Source organism: Mustela nivalis (genome assembly GCF_964662115.1).
Source record: "Mustela nivalis genome assembly, chromosome: 19".
Lineage (NCBI taxonomy): Eukaryota > Metazoa > Chordata > Mammalia > Carnivora > Mustelidae > Mustela > Mustela nivalis.
In genome coordinates this window covers 5508566-5532035 of record NC_139038.1, presented here as the reverse complement: position 1 = coordinate 5532035, position 23470 = coordinate 5508566, and the positions used below count along the sequence as shown (strand labels likewise).

Genomic DNA, 23470 nt, shown 5'->3' with positions numbered 1-23470 from the left:
TCAAGTTAATAATGCAGAAAGAGACAACCGGACATTAGTGCCTCCCGACAGACAACCACCACCACCTGCTAAACCGGAGACTGAAAGCAAACAACAATAACGAAATAACCAAGCCTGTATCTGACGAGCCCTCTAGCTCTAAATGCCAATTCACAGGAAAGAAAGAGAATTGTGGAACATATCAAATACCAGCACAAGAATGTGATCGGCACAGCAGAGGCTGCGAGGAACGTTAAGGAGAAAGATGTGAAGAGGAAATTTTTACAGCTGAACAGACGGAGCGACCGACTGCGAGGTATGGGCACCATCGGAGTCATGACTCGAACTCAAAAAGATCAGGACATCGGAGACAACTGGAGATCTGAATGAACACTGGTAACTGACCATATTAAGGAAGTATGACTCACTGCTCCTAGGAGTGATAATAATAACGTGATTATGTTTTTAAAAGTAGTCCCTTACCTTCTTACAGAGAGTGACCTGGAATTTGCTTCAGACAGTATGGGGCAGTGAAGTGATGGGCTAGCACGAAAAAGGACAGCCACGAGCTGACAAAGGCTGAGTGAAAGCCACAGGGGAGGTCAGAATAGTCGTGTCTGTCCGGTCTTGCACAGATTTGTATGTTTGAAGTTTTCCATTTATTAAAGAATTTCTTCACATCCATTAAATAAAAAGTTTAAATGGGGGGGGGGGAATAGATGTAACAATTTACAGTCTATACTCTTGCCTCCTCTAGGAGCGTGTATCAGTTTGAGATGCTGTTAACAAAGTACCACAAACTGGGCATCAAGGCCCACGAGCCGGTGCTGGCAGGTCTGACCCCTTCTGAGAGCTGCGTGGAAGGAAGCACTCAGGGCCTCTCTCCCGCCGTCTGGGAGATGCCCATCTTCTCCTTGCGTCCCCTTCTCCTGGTCTTCCCTCCGGATCTGTCTCCACATCCCGATTTCCCCTTTTTATAAACACAAGGTCATGTTGGATTAGGGCCTAAAGATGTAATTTTAACTTGATTACCTTGGTAAAGACCTGATCTCCAAACAGGGTCACACTCTGAGGTCACAGGGGTTAGGACTTCGACATATGACTTTGGGGGAGCAGGGATACAAGTCAAACCATCTCTATGATATATGTTTAAAAAGAAAACAAGACAAAACGAGAACAGATCAGAACAGTGTGCGCGTGCACAGTGCTATACTCCTGGCCAACAGTGGCCACCAACGGGGAGGGAAACCGGGTGGCTGGGGGATGAGGAGAGGCTGTTATATCCTTCTACAGCTCTTGAATTTTGTCCTGGGGCTTCCCACGGTCTTTAGCCTTATGCCCACACTCTGTAACAAGTTCCAACGTCCGCCGTCATCAGCTACCAAGCCCCTGCCTTGGGCTCTCATCACTCCTAACTCTCTGCTGCATCTAGTTTCATCTACCACGAACCACTCTTCAGCCCATCCAGGCAGATCCTCTGCCCCTCCAGAGTCTGCAAGTTTACATCCCCTACCAGGAACCTCCCGCACTGACACACCCCCTCCACTAATGCAGCCTCACCACTCAGATCTCAACTTGGAAAGCGTCCCCGGAGTTCCACGGGTCAGAGTCCCCGCCTCTGGAGCCCCAGTGCGCCTGTATTGTCCACCGTAGAGTTTCTCGCACTGAGTGTTTCAAAAGCCCAAGTGTCCTCCCCACAAGACTGCAAGCTAAATGGGGTCAGCAACCGGGTCTGTATACTCCAGCAATGACTCCAGGGCCCAGGACAGAGCCTGGATTCGGTCAGAAGGGGGCATGGATGGAGTCAGAGAGACAGCAACTAAGAGGCTTGAGAAAGGGAGGGAAGATAAGCAAGAGAGAGAGAGAGAGAGAGAGAAATCCATAAATCTTCTACTTGTTATGAGAAGAAACTTTTATTTCCAGGGTCCAGTAAGATTATAAAAGTAGCATTCCTTCAGTGATTTTATGCTCTTATCTGGCAAAGATTTTCCTCCCATTACTAATCACACCCCAATAGGCCCTATACTGGGATGGTTCTGATTTCTCCCACTATTAATAGTTTACCATTCATTCCCTAGGTCACAGACAACTTCCACATTCCTTGTTTACCCATTTTGCAATTCATGTTCAGTAATGTAACTATTCAGTTGTTTTCTTTAAAAAAATAAGTTTTTTCCAAAAGCAGACTTCCCCCAACTGATGTTCTCCTGTGATAATGAGTATTTATTCACACCTGTGTTCTCCACACAGCTGCCCTTCACTGGAAGCTGTCAGAGCAGGTTCGCTCTGCCCACAAGGGAGGAATGCAAAGGGGCCCTCTCCCCTGCGGCAGCCCCGGGGGCATGCTGGGCTGAGGGGAAAGCCCAGAGCACAAGGGGGGCTCCACTGGGACACTGATAAGAGGAGGAAGAAAAAAGGAACCTTAACAGATGCCTTCTAAGATGTGACTCTGAGTTTTCTTTAGTCTGAACACACCGTGTACTCATCTGCTCAGGCCGCCCTAGCCATTCCGCACACACCAGTGACTTGAGCAACAGAAATCCAATGTCTCACAGTTCTGGAGGCTGGACATGCAACATCAAGGTGTGGCAGGCTTGGTCCCTTTTGAGCCTTTCTCCTTGGCTTGCAGAAGACAGCTGTGTTCACACTATGTCTTCACATGGTCTTTCTGCACATCCATGATATCTCTTTGTATGTTGCATATTAGATTAGCAACTAAGGAGTTAATGGCCTTATATTAATATATTCACTTTTTTACTCATCTCATAAAGTGAATTCACTTTATTCACTCATCTCCAAATACTGTCACCTTCTGGGGGGCTGGGTATGGACAGGAACTCAGTTAGGTCCATAACACCGTGCATCCAATAATTCAGGGGCACCCCCCGACCCCGGCAGGAGATCCATCTTGGGCAGCACCCAGGATAAGTATATGTTGCCTTCCTCTTTGGCTTCCCAGGAAGCAGCAGGTTGGGAATGCAAAGGATCAGTGAGACAAGTGTCAGAGGCAGATGTCACCCTCTGTTCTCTCTTCTCTGCCCTCTGGCCTCCGGAAATTCACGAGAGATTTATGTGTCTACTTAACAGTTAAAACCGGTGGCCACTGGGCTGACTAGAAAAAGGGAACTCGGAACAACTCAAGGGAGTTGGGGATCAGAGATCTTCCAAACTGGTCCTGACATAAAGTCCACTTTTTTTTCTTTTTAAGATTTTATTTATTTGACAGAGAGAAAGAAATCACAAGCAGGCAGAGAGGCAGGCAGAGAGAGAGAGGGGAGGAAGCAGGCTCCCTGCAGAGCAGAGAGCCCGATGCAGGGCTCGATCCCAGGACCCTGGGATCATGATCCGAGCCGAAGGCAGAGGCTTTAACCCACTGAGCCACCTGGGCACCCCATAAAGTCCACTTCTAAATACAAAGTTTTGGCTTTTTCTTTTTTTTCTGTAAAGTTACGACTAATAATTGGATCTTTTCCAATATCCTGACAAGTAGCTTCACATCCTGGAGACCGAGTAAAGTGAATCATCAGCATACTACTTGGGGGAAAAAATTTAGACAATGATCGCAGATCACACATTTCGACATAAAATCTCGAAACGACACACCCATCTATCATAAAGCTTTCTCGTGCACAGAATCTTAAGTCACTAAATGTTTTCTTGCCTCTTAGTGTAACATATTTATAATAACATTAAATAATCTAGAACACCCCTAATATATTCTAATATTAGAGAGAGAAAATGAAGCCTAGCACTAAATATGTCCAAGGATACAGACAGTAAACAGAGGATTGATGATCTAGCCGATGAATCAGAGATTCCACAAAGACCCCTAAGCCAGAATATCAACAGCCTAGAAAAACAAACCGCACTGTGTGCTAATCACAGTGGTGTTCTTTTTGTTCAAAAATGACTTTCAAGGTCAGCCAACCCAACTGTTCTCTCATACTTGCAGAAAGGTTATATAATTTGAGCACTGACTGAATACCTGTGAATGAGATCATTTTGTATGAAGTTGCTGCTGTTTCTCTCAGCCTATTCCACCGAACTGTTACTAAAGTTTCATTTCATTCCAATTTAAAAAACACCGAGGAGGATGAAGACTACCACAAAGGACTTTGTCTAACATGGTAACAGTTCCGCCAAAGGAATGTCAGGCTCACAGGACTCCCGTGAGATGACTCTGCCCCGACCCCAGGGAAAACCATGGCAGGGATGATATTTTATGAACCAGAATCTTAATGAAGTCGATGGCATAGTCAGGCTGTGGAGTCACCGACAGTGCTCAGATGTCTGCCACGGCTCTGAATCAGGGCTTTCCTGCAGTCCAGGAAGCCAGCTCAGGAACAGGCAGCATCTGGTCCCAGAAGTAGAAACTCATGGCCAGTTTCCCAGGGCTTCATCCCCCATAACTGGTCCCTTCAGTGCCCGGCTAATATCTAAGGGAAAGGACATTCTGTCTTTCCATATGACTTCCTGTTGAAATGTGGAGAAATGTACAGGTAGATGAATGGTAGTACAGGAGTCACGACACTTAGCCAACACAATTTCTGCACAGAAGGACCCAAAGGATGGGAGAAACAACCTAAATGTGTGCTCCTTACCTCCCGGGTAGGGCAGCCCTTAAATACCCTAGAAAAACATGTGTAGCTTTTCCTTAAATTTTCCTATAAGACTGATATAGAGTCTATGGTCTCAGAAACTTTCCAGCTTCCTAAGATCTCATTTGAACTCCTGCTAATACAATCGTAATGTATTCTTAGGCTGTATGTCTTTGAAAGTTCTCTCTTCAGAGAGGAAGCAGATTGTGATGGATGCAGCCCAAATGGCCATAGGGATGGCTGGGACTTAAGGGCGGGTACAGAGAATTCAGTATACTCTTCTGTGTATGTTCAAAATTCCCCACGATAAAGTTTTATTTTTTAAGTACTATCTTTGTAACGAAGCCAGAAACTGCTTATGACACGGACCTTGACAAGATTCTATGGTACATGCAGGCAATATTACCTAGGATTTCCTCTCTGATAATGCTTCACTGATATGTCTTTATCCTTAAAACATAGACCCAATGATAATTTAACCCAATATAACCAGGTGCCTCCAGACACTCAAGGGTCCAGCCCAAGATAGAAGAGCTATAGATAATTAAAAGAGCCAAGGGGGGTGGGGTGTCTCCTATCTACACACCTGCCCCATCACCCTACTATGAAGTCCACGGGCCAGCAAGTCCCGCCCAACACATCCTTCATTCAACAAATGTTTACTAAGCATCTTCTACAGAAGCATTGCTATAGGTTCTGGGAATCTAGAAGACCCCACACTCACAGTTTACTTTCTTGTGCAGGGAGACAGATGAAATATATAGCAGGTAAAAATATATAGCACCTCAGACAGTGATGAGCAATATGGAAAAATTAAGCAGCAGACTGGGGAGATTCATTATTTTATGTAAAGTGACTGGGGAACACATTTCTGATATTACAATTAACCCAAGAAATGACAGGAGTTTGGCCCCAAGTGGTTATATAATTCATGCTGATACTTAAATGGTGCTTACTACGTGTCAGGCACCATTCCAAACCCACCCAATCCCACAACAAGCCTTTGAGGTAGGTACTACTATTTGCCTCATTTTAAAATGGAGAAACTGGGACGCCTGGGTGGCTCAGTTGGTTGGACAACTGCCTTTGGCTCAGGTCATGATCCTGGAGTCCCAGGATCGAGTCCCGCATCGGACTCCCAGCTCCATGGGGAGTCTGCTTCTCTCTCTGACCTTCTCCTCGTTCATGCTCTCTCTCACTGTCTCTCTCTCAAGTAAAGAAATAAAATATTTAAAAATAAATAAATAAAATAAAATAAAATGGAGAAACTGAGTGACGCAGAGGTGAAGGTGCTTCTCCAAGGTCACAGCACCTATGTGACACTGTTATACCAATAAAGCTATCCAAAACTAAAGCTCTGCAGAAAATCACATATGTTGAGTTGTTCTCTTATGTATTATGTGTTAACTGAGAGAAGGGGCCCAGGAGAGAAAATATGGATGACAAAGAAGGATGTCCCTGATGACTAAGCCCTGGAAGGAAGCCAGGGCTGGAAAAGGATGGGATTTAGGGCATAAATCAAGAAGGTAGTCTTAAAGAGCTGAGAAAAAGAAAAGTGACATTCGTCTAGGACTCTGTGTTTCTCAATACCTATCTGTGTGAATCTTAAAAAGTATACACAAAATATTTGCTCAATGAGCGTTTTTCTTGGGATCCGCAGCACTCAGCAGATTTTTAAAAGGGTCTATTCCTCCACAAAAGCATATAAATTGATGGTATTTCTCATGTTAACAAGTTTATGATTACATTTTCTAAAAGAAGTATTTTTATCACCTTTAATTAAACAGTGCAACTTCATTTCACAGGCGGAAACTAAAACTAATTTTTTAAAAGATTTTATTAGAGAGAGAGTGCGCGAGCGTGAGTGAGCACAAGCAAGGGGGGGCAAAGGGAGAGGCAGAGTCCCCGCTGAGAGCTAAGCCCAATGCGGGACTCAATCCCAGGAACCCAGAATCATGACCTAAGCTAAAGGCAGATGCTTAACCAACTGAGCCACCCAGGCGCCCCTAAACTGTTATTCTTAATTTTTTTTTTTTTAAAGTTAAACATGAATGTGAGTTTTGGGCCTGTTTATAGAAGTCTGCACTTCAGTTTCCTAATTTTCAATAAACAATTACCTTTAGTAGTTCAAGAATCAATTATATGACAACTACAGTTAAATTTCATCTCTGGGGGTGCCTGGGTGGCTTAGCCACCTGAGCGACCAGCTCTTGATTTCTCAACTCTTGATTCTGGCTGAGGTCATGATCTCAGGGTCATGGGATCAAGCACTGCGACAGGCTCATTCTCAGTGTAGAGTCGGCTTGGGAATCTCTATCCCTCTAAGTCTGCCCCCAGACCGTGGCTCACAAGCTCTCTCAAATAGATAAATAAAATCTTAAAAAAAATTCATCTCTGGGGGTGCCTGGGTGGCTCAGTGGGTTAAAGCCTCTGCCTTCAGCTCAGGTCATGATCCCAGGCTCCTGGGATCAAGCCCCGAATCGGGCTCTCTGCTCAGCGGGGAGCCTGCTTCCCTTCTTCTCTCTGTCTGCCTCTCTGCCTGCTTGTGATCTCTGTCTGTCAAATAAATAAATGAAATCTTTAAAAAAAAATAATCTCTGTACTTTCAGATAATAAATAGAAATAACCAGGGACACCTGGTTGGCTCAGTGGGTTGAGCAACTGACTCTTGATCTCTGCATAGGTCATGATCTCAGGGTGGTGGGATCCAGCCCTAAGTCGTGCTCTGCACTCAGTGTGGAGTCTGCTTGACAATTCTCTCTCCTTCTCCCTCTGCTCCTCCTGCCTGTGCTCTCTCTCTCAAATGAATTAAGAAAGGAAGGAAGAATGGATGGAAGGGAAAAGAAAAGAAAAGAAATACCCAGAGAAGTGACTGCAATCAGTCTGTGTGCATGTATGTATCACACAAATGAAAGCATTCTGAAAGTACTAAGCAGTGCACTTGGTGAATGGCGGCGGTGGGGTGGGGTTCTGGCTGTTAAGGGCCCTCCCTCTGGATTCTGTTTGCCACTGACTAGCAGAATGGACTCGAACTCACTACTGAACTTCTCTGGGCCTCAGGACCTTCACCTGTAAGCTGGCACATCAGCTTTAAAATCCTCTATACAAGAATTCATAATTCCAAAATTTTATGAGTCTACAAGTACCTGTAAGTAAAGTTAATTTTCTTTTTCTTAAAGAAAACGAAGATAAACAACAGATTTCTGGAGTGCACCCGAGCCCCAGGCCTCCGGTAGAGCACTCCCAGGGGACTATTTTGGTAAGTTTGTTATTTTTCTGTGCCTCACTAGCAATCAGTGTCCTGGTGTTGCCTTTTAATAATAGTCTGAAGTCAGAGTCAAGTGGGGCTCTGCGCTGTGACTGGCAGGCGGGATCCTTGGAAAGTAACCATTGCTGCTGACACAGAGAGAACCATCCTACACAGGCACACTGCCAGGTGGAACCAGGAAAAGGATTTTTTTCCCCCTTGTGGAAGGAGCACAGGCTGAATTTATCGGGGGTTTGGGGAAGAAACAGTAATGTGAAAAATACTTTCAACTGAAAATTCAGCAGCTCATCCGAGAGGCCACCAATAGACCATAAGGGTCTGGTTTCGCAATTTTAAAAAAAGCTGAAACTACATAATTTCACAATTACTAACTGGTTAAAGGAGCTACTACAAATGTACAAAATGATTGCACACTCATCCTCCTCGACCTTCTAAATCTAAGACGCCTTAGAGATTTACTTCCTATAATTAAAGGTTGTGATGTCATCATGTCAAACTAGAGTCTCCTGGGCAGTAGAACAAACAACGCAAAAAGACATTCTTGGGACGGACTTTGAACATGGGCCTCAAGGAGGGAAAAAAAAACCATAAGCTTTTAAAATATTAAATAATAGTGTTTTCACTTTGGATAAAAGCAACTTCCCTCTCAAAAATCACTATCATAGATGGTTGTAACTCAGTTATTTTTCTCCCACCCAAGGCAAACACGTGTTGCCAAAAACAACAGTCCTGAAATATCTGTACTAGTATGTGAGCCCAGGATGTGTTCTTAATCAAACTGGATTTATTATACTATCATTACAATGTAGCAATTTCAGAGATTAAATTGTGTACTTTCTTTAGCTCATCATAAGGCTATTTTGTACATACCAATACATCCACAGCAAATGTATCAACTGGCTAAAAAAAAAAAAGGAGCTTGTTGAAAATATGAAATAGGGGCATCTGGGTGGCTCAGTCGGTTCAACACCTGCCTTCATCTCAGGTCATGGTCCCAGGGTACTAGGATTAGGTCCCTCATCCTTGGCTCCCTACTCAGTGGGGAGCCTGCTTCTTCTTCTCCCTCTGCTTGTGCTCTCTCTCTTTCAAATAAGTAAATAAAATCTTTTAAAAAAAGAAAAGAAAGTTAAGATACAAAATGGGTTACAAATCCCAGGCTAGTCTAAAATAAACAAGCTTAGAAAAATAAATTTTTTGAGGGCACCTGGGTGGCTCAGTGGGTTAAGCCGCTGCCTTCGGCTCAGGTCAGGATCTCGGGGTCCTGGGATGGAGCCCCTGATCAGGTTCTCTGCTCAGCGGGGAGCCCGCTTCACTCTCTCTCTCTGCACCTGCCTCTCTGCCTACTTGTGATCTCTGCCTGTCAAATAAATAAATAAATAAAACCTAAAAAAAAAAAAAAAAAAAAAAGAAAAATAAACTTTTTGAAAGCAAGACATTAATGACACGATATTATCTCAGAAAGAAACAACCCTGAAAGTTACTGAGCAGGTCACGAATCCAGGGCTCTCACACTCTCATGCGCACATCTCACCTGGGGAATCAGGAATGTCCCTGAGTTACGCCAGCTCTAGCTTAATTTCCTTGCTGAGCTAAGCTCCAGCAGGCAAAACCCTGGTCACTCCGGGGCTGAGACCACGAGGCTCTCAGCTCACAGCTCTGGCATTTGACCATCAGGCTACCAGCTCGCAGTTTCTACCAATTATTTATACAGGATATTTATAAAACATAAAGGTCATTATTCATACTGACCTCCAGAGAAGGGGCTGAAATTTAGAAAAAAAAAAGGGGGGGGGGGTTTAAAGCTGTAACTGTTCTGCCCTGCAGTGTTTAAATTGCTTTGCAGTTATCACATACCTACTTTTCACAGGAAGATTCCTCAGAATGATATTCACATACCATGGTCAGGAGCAGAAGTCTCTCCAGAACTTAGATGTTGACATTAATTTTTAAAATCTAAATTGTTCTTCCTCCCTTGAGTCTCACTAGTTACCCAAGCCAAAGGATTTCCATCAAATAACTGATTTTATCTTATCTCTAGTACAAGATGAAATATTTATGTTGTGAGGGCAGAGAAATCACCACAAAACGAAAGTACTACAAATGCAGATTTCCAGGCCAACCTCCAGAATTCTGATACGTTCAAAATGTTATTTGTTTGCCATTCAAAAATCTGCATTTCTACAAATGCCATGGTGATCCTCATGCAAATACTGTTTTATAAAAAAAAAATCTTCACTTTTTCCTGACACTTTCAGCTCATCAGGTACCGTGGCAATTACATCAAAGCAAGGGGGAGGCTGAGCTAGTAGGAAGCATACAGGTGAACAAGATTCACCACAAATAAAAATTGTTGATGCTGAGTTATGGGTACCTGAAGATCCACTATATTATTTACTCTACTTTTGAATATGTTTGAAGTTATCCAGAACAAAAAGTGAAAAGAAATGAAAAACTCTGCAAACAGATCAAAACAAGTCTACAGCTCCTTGTAAACTTTTACCAATTAAAAAGTTACCAATTAAAGGAGTTACTTACAATCCTTTCCAACAATTGCCAAAGCTGACAGACCCGTGCTAAAATAATTCGCTCAGAGATTAGGCTGCTTTTTGAGACAGTAAATCACATCTATCTTTCAAATATCTATTGCTCTAAAAATAAAAATAACATCCTGCCAATAACATTCTATCACAAGCATAGGATGTAGAGTGCTTAAGGTAATGCTGACGGTCGGTGGTCAAAGGACAGGAAGAACCCATGGGCAGGGCCCTTCCAAGTCATTTGTTCCTAAGAGGTCCTTCGTCCTTCCAAAATCTCTTTCTCTCTTCTTCCCAACCCATAGGATTAGCTATAGGAAGGAGAGAATCAAAACCCCACTACTCAGGGGTGCCTGGGTGGCTCAGTCGGTTAAAGCCTCTGCCTTTGGCTCAGGTCATGATCTCCGGGTCCTGGGATGGAGCCCCGCATCCGGCTCTCTGCTCAGTGGGGAGCCTGCTTCCTCCTCTCTCTCTCTGCCTGCCTCTCTGCCTGCTTGTGATCTCTGTCTGTCAAATAAATAAATAAAATCTTTTAAAAAACAAACAAAAAACCAAAAAACAAAACAAACAACAACAACAAAAAAACCATTACGCATGCCCCAGCAGCAGCAAGCAAATCCAGGACCCAGATCTTGTTTCTAATATCATTCTCCAAAAAAAGGTACCAGCCTGAAGATATGGCTAATGCTACGGCTGGACAGGAAGAGATATAAGATGAGCCTACAGCTTCTTCAGTGCCAGAAAGTAAGAAACTGCTTTAAAAAAAAAAAAAAAAAAAGTGGAGGTGGTGATACCAGAGCCAACTGAAGGAGCTCCTGATGGCCAAAGCTGGCACAATTTAAGCAGCAAAATAAATAACCTGGTATTGGATTATAACCCCAAATGTAAAATCGATATCAACTCTGATATAAATAATTGAGTAAGAAAATTAATGGGGAAGAAAGTTGAACCTCTCATACTGGAGAATTCCAGATAACGTGTGTAGGTACTTGTCCAGAAGGTGGAGCCTAACTCACCGCCCCTCAAATGTGCACCATGGAGAAGGGAAGGAAAAGAAACTTCACCACAGAGAAAGCTGACAAACGGTGATCACAGTCAGGTGATCACATGACCAGTCTGTTGAAAGCATGTACTCTTGACACGATGTGATTAGAACGGCACTTTATCTCTGTGGTCTTCCTCCCAAAAACATGTCACCCCAGCCTAATAATGAGAAAAACATCAAACTCCTCAAGAAGAGTCAAGATCATCAAAAGAGAGGAACATGGCAAAGGAGCTGAAGGAGACGTTGACACCTAGATGTAATGTGGTATCCTGGGACAGAAAAGGACACTAGGGAAACACTGAAAAATACGAAGTATGGACTTCAGTTAATAATCACATATTCGGGGGCACCTGGGTGGTTCAGTGGGTTAAGCCTCTGCCTTAGAGTAAGGTCATGATCTCAGGGTCCTGGGATCGAGCCCCACATCGGGCTCTCTGTTTAGCAGTGATCCTGCTTCCCTCCCGCCACCCCTCCCCCGCCTGCTTCTCTGCCTACTTGTGATCTCTCTCTCTCTCTCTCTCTGTCAAATAAATAAATAAATAAAATCTTTTAAAAAAAGAAATCACGTATTCGTATTGGCTCCTTATCATACAAATGAAAGACGTTAAGAGGGAAAACCGGGCAAAGGATATGCAGAACTCTTTGTACTGTCTTTGCAACTTTTCTCTAAATCTAAAATTGTTCTGAAAGAGGTTTATTATTTAAAAATAAGACAACTACAAATGGCCTCATTCCAGGCAGTGGGCTGTGGATGGATGAAAAGCAAAGTCTGCAGGAGAATGAGAGGCTGTAAGCGCACATCCTTTCCTTTTGGCTCACACACTCTCCAGAGGACTGACTGGTCTGTGAACTTCGGTCCCCAGCCCCATCCTCACCCACAAACTGCTAAGCATGCATCCACATCTCGTGAGATACCATGCAAACACCAGAAACACCGAGGAGACAGGACACAGTCCTTGCAGTCTGGGTCAAGAGACAAGGCTTAAAGAAATGAGTGTCATTTGCTAAATGCAAATGGTAGACTGGTAGAGCCGATCCAAACTTTTTTTGATCAAAGCTCATCAGTAAATTTTCTTCACATTCCTTTCATTTCACGCACACCGATTTACAGAGCATTAAAAATATGTTAGTGTACCAATATATTCTGTACCTTAAAAAGTCACATAAGTCAAAATTTTTAAAGAATGAAATGAAAGTAAATAAAAACTGAAGCTCCAATGTTTTCATCCCACACCCAACAGAACATCTTGTTCCACCAGTGAACACTCTGGTAGGAGTTCATTGCAGCAGGCAATCTCTAGGATCTAGGCAAGAAGAAAGGTCTTGGTAGGGAGACTGGGGCAGCAAAGGGCTGAAAAGAAAAGACCAGAAAGAAAAAGACAACAGCAGAGAGGTGCTGGAAGAGCCAAACAACAAAGAGAATGTAAGGAGAGCTGGGAATAATTTACAAATGAGAAGCAGATTAACTTTGCTCTTGAATTGCCACAAAAGGTGGACAGTGGAGGCAGGGACCACTGATGCCCTACGGCGGAAATCTGGTTGCACTGACTTTTCCTGACTAAGGCTTCCCAAACTGGGGTCCGATGCCAGAGGCCAGAGGCTACTACTCTAGCCATGGCACATGGGTCTTGGCGCACCTATCTGACTTGATGGTAATTTAGGCCTTTTAAAAAGACACGTTATACCGTAAAATGCAAAATCTGCCAAACTGTTCAAAATAAAAGCTGTGCCACCACTATCCCTGCAAGCCCCAGGAGGGCAGAAGAGTACAGGGGCTGAGCACTGGCTTAGACCAAGATGGGCCATAGAGAATGAGAGGTACTCCCCATGCTGTGGTTTGGGGCACCTGAGGCATCTAGTGTCAACAATCTTTATTTTCCCCATTTGACTCACAATAAAGTTAAATGAAATTTGGAATTTCTGCATTGTGCTAACCTTTGAGGGGAGAAAAATACCCTTTTTTAAACACTGAGGTTATTTTTCTGATATGCCTGTTCTTTGCGGCAAATAACTGTAATGCCAAGGCACGGTTCCAAATTAGTCACTTGCTAACAATTTAAAAATACTTCACTCCAATATTTTGCTCTGACACACCGATTTTACCATATTTCCTCCATTTTTTCTTACGGGGTCTTCACCTGATGATTTACAGAAAAGTTGAGAACTGAAACTAAAAACAACCCTAGATAGGAGTGTTTTAGACCAGGATCATTTGTACAACTTCTCCTCTTTCTAATATTCCTTTCCTCGTGCCTGAGTAATAATTAAACCTCTTAAGGAAAGCCTGGCTGGCTTAGATGGGGAAGCATGTGGTTCTTGATATTGGTATCAACTCATGTTGGTATCAACTCAACTCATCGACTCAACATGGTATCAACTCATGTTGAGTGTGGTGATTACTTAAATAAGCTTTAAAAAGATAATAAAATAAAATAAATAGACCTTTTAAGAAAAGTAAGACACAGAAGACAAAAAAACACATGACTTTTTAAAAGAGAGGGAGGAAGAAACTCAGTTACAGTCATCTCTCCAAATGACACCTTCTAAGGGCCCAGCTTAGCAGGCTGTTTTCAGGGATGCTTCATTCAAATTTACATTTTGTTTGGGGTCAGCTAGACCTGCATTGCTTATGGTTCCTTTAGGTACACTAAAACAAGAAACTGTTCACATGCAAGAGCTTTAATAAACTTGACATTTGAAAACAGGTTTATTACATAAAAGTGGACTAATCCAGATCATCCTAAAAATTTTTAGCACAATTCCCCAACATTATGAGTTTCGAGAAGTAACAATACCAGCCTATGTATTATCCTTAAATAAACCAGATTTCTCTGTGAAAGATCTCTTCTTTACCCATCATACAAGTTATTTTAAGTAATAAAGGTTTTTAAATCCAGTAAACTCTAGGCATGCCATGATAAGCAGCTACCATTTAGAGTTCATTCTCTGAACCATACCACTCACCATTGGTTGATTCCATGGTAACCCCTCAATTTTACAAGGAAATCTGAAGCAATGAAGAAGCCTAATGTAGCAGGCAAAGCACACCACCATGACGTGACCTCCACAACTCTTAGGGTAAATATCATTATCCATTTTCTGAGTTGAGTTCTGAGAAGCTTGGAAGGTCAAGGAACTGGCCCAAGGTCTCAACACTACTGAAGTGGCAAGGGAAGGCCTCCCATCCAGACCAACTCCAAAGTCCAAGCTCTGTCCTTCCACAACATCTGCTCTTCTTATGATTGGTTCATGACTTTCACTCTTAACAGGACTCAAAGGTTGACTTAATATGTCCACCTACAAGGACTCTTTTGAAGACTCATTTGTTGCAGAAGCCCTTACGGTTCTTTTACATTTTACATTCCATTTACATTAAAAGTCTTTTTGTGACGTGTTACAGCTGCTATCTAAGTGACACAGCAGGCCTGAGGACTCCCTAAATTTCAAGAGAATTGCATAAACAGTCAACACGTTGATATCAGCCAAACTGTAGGGATTTGATAACTTTAATGCTGATCAGCTACAAAACTGTTGGACAGACTTCCTAATTCCTGTGCAAATGAGCATATTTAGTTAACCCCAAAATACCACCAACTGAGCAACTACAACACTCCCAACCGAAATCAAATCTCAAGCCCTACAGCCATAAATCCTGAAAATATCTGCCTTGAAATCCTGTTGAAAATCATTTTTATTTCTCAGAAACTATTGAAATAAACACAAAAATTCACACTTTTAGAAAGCACTTCCTTTACTGCACAATCTTTTTCAAGATCCAAGTCTGTTTGTTTAATCTAAAATGAGAGCCCCGGTTTCACAAGCCGCTGTTTAATAAGTAGCTGAGTCCCACCGGCTTCACAGACTTCCGTGAGCTCCTTTATCTGGAACTGCTAAAAGCTTCCTCTGTACTCGGTGACCTAATATGCCACAGAACAATAGAAGTGGGTTTCCTTGTCTAACCACTATCCTAATATTAATAACAAACTGCGGACTTAGAAAAATGCCTTCACAAATACAAACAGAAGATCTTTACGATGTGAATCTCAAGAATCTTACAATAGGTACATAAATGTTTTCTAGGAGAAGAATGATCTGATAACTATGACCAGGAGAAAAGAATTTCTCAACTCTAACCTTAGTTTGGTAATTTCACTATGTGTGAAAACAGTGGACTCTCTCCCTTTATGAGTGAGGACCAAGGGGATCTTCATCTGCTTAACAAGGGCCCTTGCAGAAATAGACATTCTCAGGAAGAGGCCCCCAAAGAGGGTGTAAGCAACTTCCAGAGCAATAAAGAGAAGCCCAAAATAAAGTTCAAGCAAGAAATGTCTTCCTTGTACACCTGAAACTAATATAACACTGTAATAAAAACATAAAAACAAACAAATGAAATGCCTTTTTGCCTGATGGCAAAGGCAATCCACATAACTTACAAAGCTTAATTACGACTGAACGGGTAAATATCCTTTTCAACTTCCAAACCTAGAAATGAATTTTGGCTTAATTTTAGCTAACCGACTCATTTCTTTCTGCATACAAAAGTTAAATTCAACCATTTTTCCCAACCTATTTTTGGTATGCCATGCTTTCTTCAAGGTATCATTAACCAGTTTGAAATTCAAGGAGAAAGAAAAATGCCAAGGAGGCAAATAATACTATGCGATGGCTCTATCCTTAGTATGAAAATGGCCAGGCCCCCCAGATAATCAAAGGCTTGAGAGTTACTATGTTTTTAACACTTAACTGCTCTTTTATCTAGCATATATGTTCAAGAGGGGTTCGTCTTTCTTAACCAGTGAGATCACTTCCCATGATTAGCTCAAAGGTTTCTTTATTCTTCTTGGCCTAATACATCTTCATCAAGAATCCAGCTCTGTTACTGGGAGCAATAATCTCTTTTGGATAGAAATACATACCCCCAAATCTATGTATGATTATGCATCTTTCCCACAGAATTTAACCTTAGGAAACTGTCATTCGTATGCCATATGTCTAATCATATACCTTCTGATCAACAGAATATGAAGGGAAAATCTGCAAAAGCTGCTACAAGTCAGCAAATATGCTTTGTTTATGTCAAAATCTGGTATTTCTACTTATAATTTTCCTGATCGTTTTGTTTTACAACGCTCCCAAAAAACCTCAGATTCACACCTCCACAGAAGAGTGGAAGAATGGAATAAAAGTCCTGTTAAGAGGTTTATAGGCAGACACTCACATAGAACCTGTCTTTCAAAAAATATAAAAATTTAAGTGCAAAGTCATCTGGAAACTTCTTGAATCCTTCTCACGAAATACTCTCTGTCCACTATCCTACTCTAGTGCTAATTTTCAATTTCACCATCGGTTTCTTTCAATATCAATATCAACATCTTCCTATTTGGCATTTTAAAACTTCCCAGATATGTTCTGTGACTCTTACCTGAGCAACATACACTTCAAATAAGATTTATTTTTCTTATCTATCAGATCAGAAATCAGAATTCACCTAACAAATATGTGATCTAAGGCAGTGGCAGAAATTTTGCGATACATTACATGGTACTATGATAACAGTTAATACTCAGCTAAAGGACACTCAATGACATAACCGGGTGTAGCTCTGGAAACAATTATACATAACTTTCATCGTAGATGTGTTTGTCTTTACTAGGGAAGGTAACGTCCACATTGTGTACCCAGTGAACATCATTTAAAAATAACTCTTAACCTCAGGAGTATGCCTAAACATTTACAAGGCTTGAAGTGGGGAAGTGGAAATATCACACAACTAGGGGAATCCAAGACCTGGGTATTGGATGTGGCCCCGCCGACAATTTAGCTGTGTCACCTTGGCTAGGTCATTTGACCCCCAGGGCCTCAGTATCTTCAACTGCAAAACAAAGATATCCAACTTAATTTTCTTTAAGGCCTCTTCCAATACTAAAATTTCACGAATCTACGAAGTTTCAGTCTCTCCTTAAAGATAAACACTAGATCTTACCCCAGATTTTTTTTTCTTTAAGGAAAAAACAAAAACAAACAAACAAAAAAAAAAACCAACTTTGGACACTTTCCTGGGGTAAAGTTTTATCTGGGAGAATAAACCACAACTGAAAACGATGTTGAGAAAATGGGGAGAAAAAAAAGAAAATCACACCCTGACGTAGCTAAAATAGAAACTTCAATCACCCTTGGGTCATTCTGTCAATAGTTATTCAAAGGCTGCTACTCTAATCACTGGCTTCCTAAAATAGAAATATTTACAGAGTTGTTTCCTTCTCATCCCCAGAAACTCAATCCGAATAAAAAGCACAGCATCTAAAATCAATTTACAACTTCAGAACAAGTTGCAGGGAGCGAAGGAAACTCCGCACATCTCACCAGGTCATTTGCATTTAAGTAGGATTAGGGCTAAGAAACGGTTCTTATTATAAGATGTGAGAAACGCACAGGAGGCAGGTGACATCTGAAAGGGAAGCAGAACTGCCAGAAAGAGATGTAGGCTGAGAACCTTCGGGCAACAGGTTCAGAGCTGGTACCGCAGCCTACCCCGGGAGGGGTCGATCGGCAGCCCGCTTGCCGCCCTCCCCAGCCCCAACCGCATCGCCTCGCCCCCGCTTCGGCCCTGGAGAGGCTACCCGCTCCCCCACCCCACGCCCCTGCGGCAGAAACCTCCCTAATCGCGCGCTTCCCCCGGCCTCCCGCCACGGCAGTCTCTCCGATTCCTCGGCGCCGACGCCGGACCTGGCCCGCAGCCTCCTCCACGGCCACCCCCCGTCGCAGTGGCCCCGCAGCCTGAATTCCCGCAGCCCCGTTCCCGCAGCTGGCCCGCTCACCTGCACCTGTTTGCGGAAGTGGCGCGGCCCCGGCACTGCCGGCGGCCAGGAGCAAGAGCAGCAGCAGCAACGCCGGCGGCCCCGGCATCTCGCCCACGGCGCGGCCCCGGGGCCGGCTCTCGGGTCGCCTTCCGTCGGTCTCTCCGTCAGTCGGTCCTGCCTGCCTCAGCGGCACCGGCGCCGGCTGCTCCTGAGCACACGTCGCTTCGGCCAAACCTCAGCCTGACTCCTGGTCCGCACCCGCCGCCCGGGCCACAGAAACACCATCCTTCCCGCCCGCCCGCCTGTGCCGCCGCCGCCGCCACCTCTCAAAAGCAGCAACGGCAGCAGCCCTGCGGAGCCGCGGGCCAGGGTAGCCGCGCTCCCGCCGCCATGATGGGCTGCGTCATGTGACGTAGGGCGGGGGCGGGACGCCGTGACGAACGGCCCATCCAGCCAATGGTTAGTACCACACCGGCCCGAGAGGCCCCGCCCATCAGCCTGAAAGAGGGAGGGTGGCAGCCGGTGCGCCCCCTGCAGACGGAGGAGTGCGTGGGCAGCAGGTAATGCCGACAATTATTTTAATTTTTTAAATACAGAGAAGTATAAAGGAGACAATAAAAAGCATCAGAATCCATCTGAATTTTTTCAGTATTTTAAAATGAGCAAAAATAGACCTGTTTTTGTTTCCTGCCTTTTTTGTCATAGCCGTTTTAGGCCATTCTGCTTAGGTTGACCTATACATCCTACCGGCCATCAAAGACACCCGGGCTTTCGTTTCAGTTCAACAAGAATGTAATGGCTCTCCCCTCACACCCACTGACTCAGTTCCTGAGCTTAAGATGTTCCCTTTGCCAAGAGTGCCCTTCCTGTCCTCTCTTGGCCACCTGGCACGCTCTATCCACAGTCAAGAGTCACCTAAATGCTGACGTCACCTAAAAAGGCCCCGCCCAGCTCCCGGAGAAATGACTGGCATCTCCTAGTGCCCCGCCCTGTCCCTAGACAGACTGCTATCCCAGCCGTCATATTTCATCGTTCCTGTGACTGTAAGCTCCCTGAGGACAGGCACTGTGCCCACGTCAATGGGAGTCCCTCAGGGGCTGGCACAGAGCCTGACTCCGGTAGTTGTTTTCTAAAGGAGTAGTGCCCTGTCCTGGTGCTGGGCACTCCCAGCTGCCAACTTTTCCCTGCCAAGAGACAAGGTCCAGCCAACAGGTGAGGAGAGACCATAGTACAGAAACTTCCAGGCAGAAGTAACAAAATACTTAGAAGCCTAGAGGTTGGGAAAATGCTGGGCTTTTCTGAAGAATGTACTTGTACCAGTTTGTGCATGAGAGGAACTGATTTGGATCTTATCAGATGAAGCTCTATAAACTGCCAACAGGGGAGCCCAGTTCTTGGAACTCCTCAAATGTCCATCCTAAATGTCAGCTCTTGGCAGTGCTAAGCCAGCACTGGACACACAGATCATGCCCCAGGGAATATTTGTTGAATGATTAAGGCAAGCCAATAAACACCTAAATAAACAAATAGTTGGAATGTGAATAAGTACTGCTTTAAAGCATCCCTGCCTGCTGACCTCTGTTTGGGATAGGGGAGGTAGGCAAAGGTCTAGAAAAGAGATGCAATCGCTCTGTTGTGCTTCTGCTTCTATGAGGAAGCTCTAGACTTTGAGTTTGAGGAAGCCAGGGAATGCTCATGCTGGGTGTTGAGAGGAGTCACAGCTGGACTTGTTGGCAGCCATGTTGGCCCAAGCAAGGCCCTGCCTCATAAACCTTGTGGTTAGTAATCATAATTAAAGTGCACCCCAACAGCACCATGTTGGGCCACAATCCCAAAGCGGGTTTCATTACTATTTGAGCAAAACCCAAAGTTTAAAAAAAAAAAACAAACCAAAAAACTTTTTTTTTTTTTTTTTTCACTTCACAGACCAGGAGTTAAGGTACACATTCCTCAGAGGGCGTCTAATGGAAACATTTACCCTACCATCCACCTCACCCCGGCAACTTTTGCCAGTGCTTCTCTCAAAGATTTCCAGTTAGAGAATGTATAAAACAATTGAAAACTTGTTTGCTTTGTTCGGTTTCACCTAGGAATCAGAAAACAGCCTTCAGCACAATTTGGGATTAGATCCCTAAACTGAGAAACAGTAGCTTGCAGTGTGTTCCTATAGCTGTTCTTACCTGTGTTCAACCTTTTCCAATTTGCCAAGCCATCACTTGGGCAATGCTACTGGCATTCTTGTCCTGCCAGCAACCTCGTACTGAGGGCTGGATGCTGAGGGATATGGAGTCAGTTTAGTACTGGGTGAGCGGGCATCTCTGGGGGTCTGGTGTCCAGCAGATACCGTAAATGCAGGGCTAAGCTGGGTGCATGCATGAGAGTTCTGTCGGTGGTATACAGAAACCAGCTGGTATCAGCTCATGAGAGCCAGTTGTTAAATCTCTGGGAATTTTGCATGCTAGTTGTTAGACACAGTCATTATTACAAGTTAAATTATGTACTTTTACAATTAAATAAATCATTAAAAACAAAGACAATAGGGCACCTGGTTGGCTTAGTCATTTAAACTGTGGACTCTTGGTTGCAGCTCAGGTCATGATCTTAGGGTCCCGGGATTGAGCCTCAAGTCAGAGGCCATGCTCAGCAAGGAATCTGCTTGAAGGCTCTCTCTCCTTCTCCCTCTACCCCTCCCCCTCTCTAAAATAAATAAATATTAAAACAACAATAACAACAACAACAGAAACAAAGGCAAAAAGGACAAGCACTTGCAGGATGAAAAGTCAAAATCAACTTCTTCAAAACTAGAAGTTAGCCAAAGGTTTGCAACAACACAAAGAGGATTTAATAAAGAAAAATGGCTGAATGTCAGTAAAAACTTTGAGTTTCATGGTGTTTTCACTTGCTGTATTCCCATTCTTCTCCCCCCACCTCCATGGTAGCCTTAAAAAAAAAAATAAAAACAGTAGCCTCAGGGTGCCTGGGTGGCTCAGTCCATTAAGTGACTGCCTTCAGCTCAGGTCTTGATCCCAGCATCCTGGGATCAAGCCCTTCATCAGGCTCCTTGCCCAGCGGGGAACCTGCTCCTCCCTCTGCCTGTCACCCCCCCCCCACCACCGCTTGTGTTCTCTCTTTCTTTCTCTTTCTGACAAATAAATAAAATAAAATCTTTTTTAAAAAGGAAAAGAAAAAATCAGGGAATGAAGTATCAATGGGGATTTGAAAAGCAAAACCCAACATATTCCTAGAAATCTAGAAAGCTATGTGCACATGGAAGGCTGTGTATATGCCAAGAAAAGACATGAGAAGCCCTAAATCACCCATCCCTGGCTGATCTTGAGACACTGGGCAAGCAAGATGTGAAGGCTAGGGCAAAATGTTAAGCTGCAGAGCACAGAAGGCATGCCTTAACATACACAGAGAGACCCTTAGCAAAACTGAGGAGATATAGTGATCCAAAGCATTTAAGAAAATCTTCATACAATCATCAACTAAGCATTAGCTAGCTGAACAGAGACTTCAGTGGCCACACATAATAAAAAATACAGACTTTACAGAATTAGTCCAGGAGAGTCACTAAACAAAGAAATGGTGACAGCAGCAGTTGTTGCAACAACAACAAACAGCAACCACAAAACCCAACTCTGGGGCAGGGAGATACTAGAGAAAACTGGTCTCCAGAGTTGCCCTATTATGTGATTTTAAATGCCCAGTTTAAAAAAGAATTGCAAGTTGGGGTGCCTGGTGGCTCAGCGGGTTAAAGCATCTGCCTTTGGCTCAGGTCATGATCCCCAGGTTCTGGGATAGAGCCCCGCATCGGGCTCTCTGTTCAGCAGGGAGCCTGCCTCCCCACTCTCTGTACCTGTCTCTCTGCCTACTTGTGGTTTCTGTCTGTCAAATAAATAAATAAAATCTTTTAAAAAATTGCAAGACACAGGGACGCCTGGGTGGCTCAGTTGGTTAAGCAGCTGCCTTCGGCTCAGGTCATGATCCCAGTGTCCTGGGATAGAGACCCACATCGGGCTCCTTGCTTGGCAGGGAGCCTGCTTCTCCCTCTGCCTCTGCCTCTGCCTGCCTCTCTTTCTGCCTATGCTCGCTCGCTCTCTCTCCCTCTATCCCTGACAAATAAATAAATAAAATCTTAAAAAAAAATTAAAAAAAAATTGCAAGACACAAAAAGAAACAGGAAACAATGCACCATACACAGGATTTAAAAAGTAAGGAAAAACTTACCGTAAAGAAGCTGAGAAGATGGACTTAAAAAACAAAACTTTAAATAAATAAAGGGAATAGAGGGAAATAGAAGGAACCTAAATAAATAAAAAACCTAGCAAAATCCATTGAAAAATAAATAAACAGCTATTACAAATATATTCAAGGAGCTAAAGGAAACCATGTGTAAATAATTAAAGGTTCATTGAAAGACAATAAAGAAGGCCTGGCTAAATGGAAGATATCCCATGTTCATGGATCAGAAGATTTAATATTATTAAGAAGACAATACTCCCCAGTTGATCTTCAGATTCAATTCAATCCCTATCAAATGCCAGTTGGCTTCTTTGCCAAAACTGAGAAGTTGATCTTAATATTCATATTGAAATTCAAGGGATCCAGAATAGTTACAATCTTGGGGAAAAAAAAAAAAAAAGAACAAAATTGGAGGACTCACCCTTCCTGATCACAAAGCTAGAGTAATCAAAATAATGTGATATTGGCACAAGAACAGACATACAGAGCAAATAATATAACAGAATAAACCTAAATATTTGTTGTCAATTTATATTCAAGAAGGGTGCCAATACAATTCCTTAGTTTCTCAACAAATGGTACTGAAGCAATCCATATGAAAAGCGTGAAAACAAACCCCTTCCTCGTGCCATACACAAAAATTAACTCAAAAAGGATCAAAGACCTTCATAGACGAACTAAAACCATAAAACTCTCAGAAGAAAACATAAATATAAATCTTCATGTTCTTGGCGATGGTTTCATACCTATGAACACCACTAGCACAAGTAACAACAACAACAACAAAATGATAAATTGAGCTTCATCAAAATTAAAAACTTTTTTTAAAAAGATTTTATTTATTTATTTGACAGACAGCTATCACAAGTAGGCAGAGAGGCAGGCAGGGGCAGGTTGTGCGGGGGGTTGGGGGGCAGGGAGAACAGGCTTCCCACTGAGCAGAGAGCCAAATGTGGGGCTTGATCCCAGATCTGTGGGATCATGACCTGAGCCAAAGGCAG

At 43.3% G+C, this 23470-nt stretch overlaps 1 protein-coding gene across 2 annotated transcripts in view; it reads right to left on the bottom strand.

Moving 5' to 3' along the window:
* The window catches only part of LMTK2 (lemur tyrosine kinase 2), an 82725-nt gene extending 64089 nt beyond the window's left edge, over positions 1-18636 (bottom strand). The window contains exon 1 of one of the 2 annotated variants that reach the window (XM_082712661.1): positions 18243-18636. In XM_082712661.1, coding sequence (XP_082568787.1) covers positions 18243-18330 — 88 coding nt within the window. In that variant the 5' untranslated portion in view covers positions 18331-18636. The remainder of the gene's footprint in view (positions 1-18242) is intronic. The other variant, XM_082712662.1, reaches the window with a different exon arrangement.
* Positions 18637-23470: the final 4834 nt, after the last annotated feature.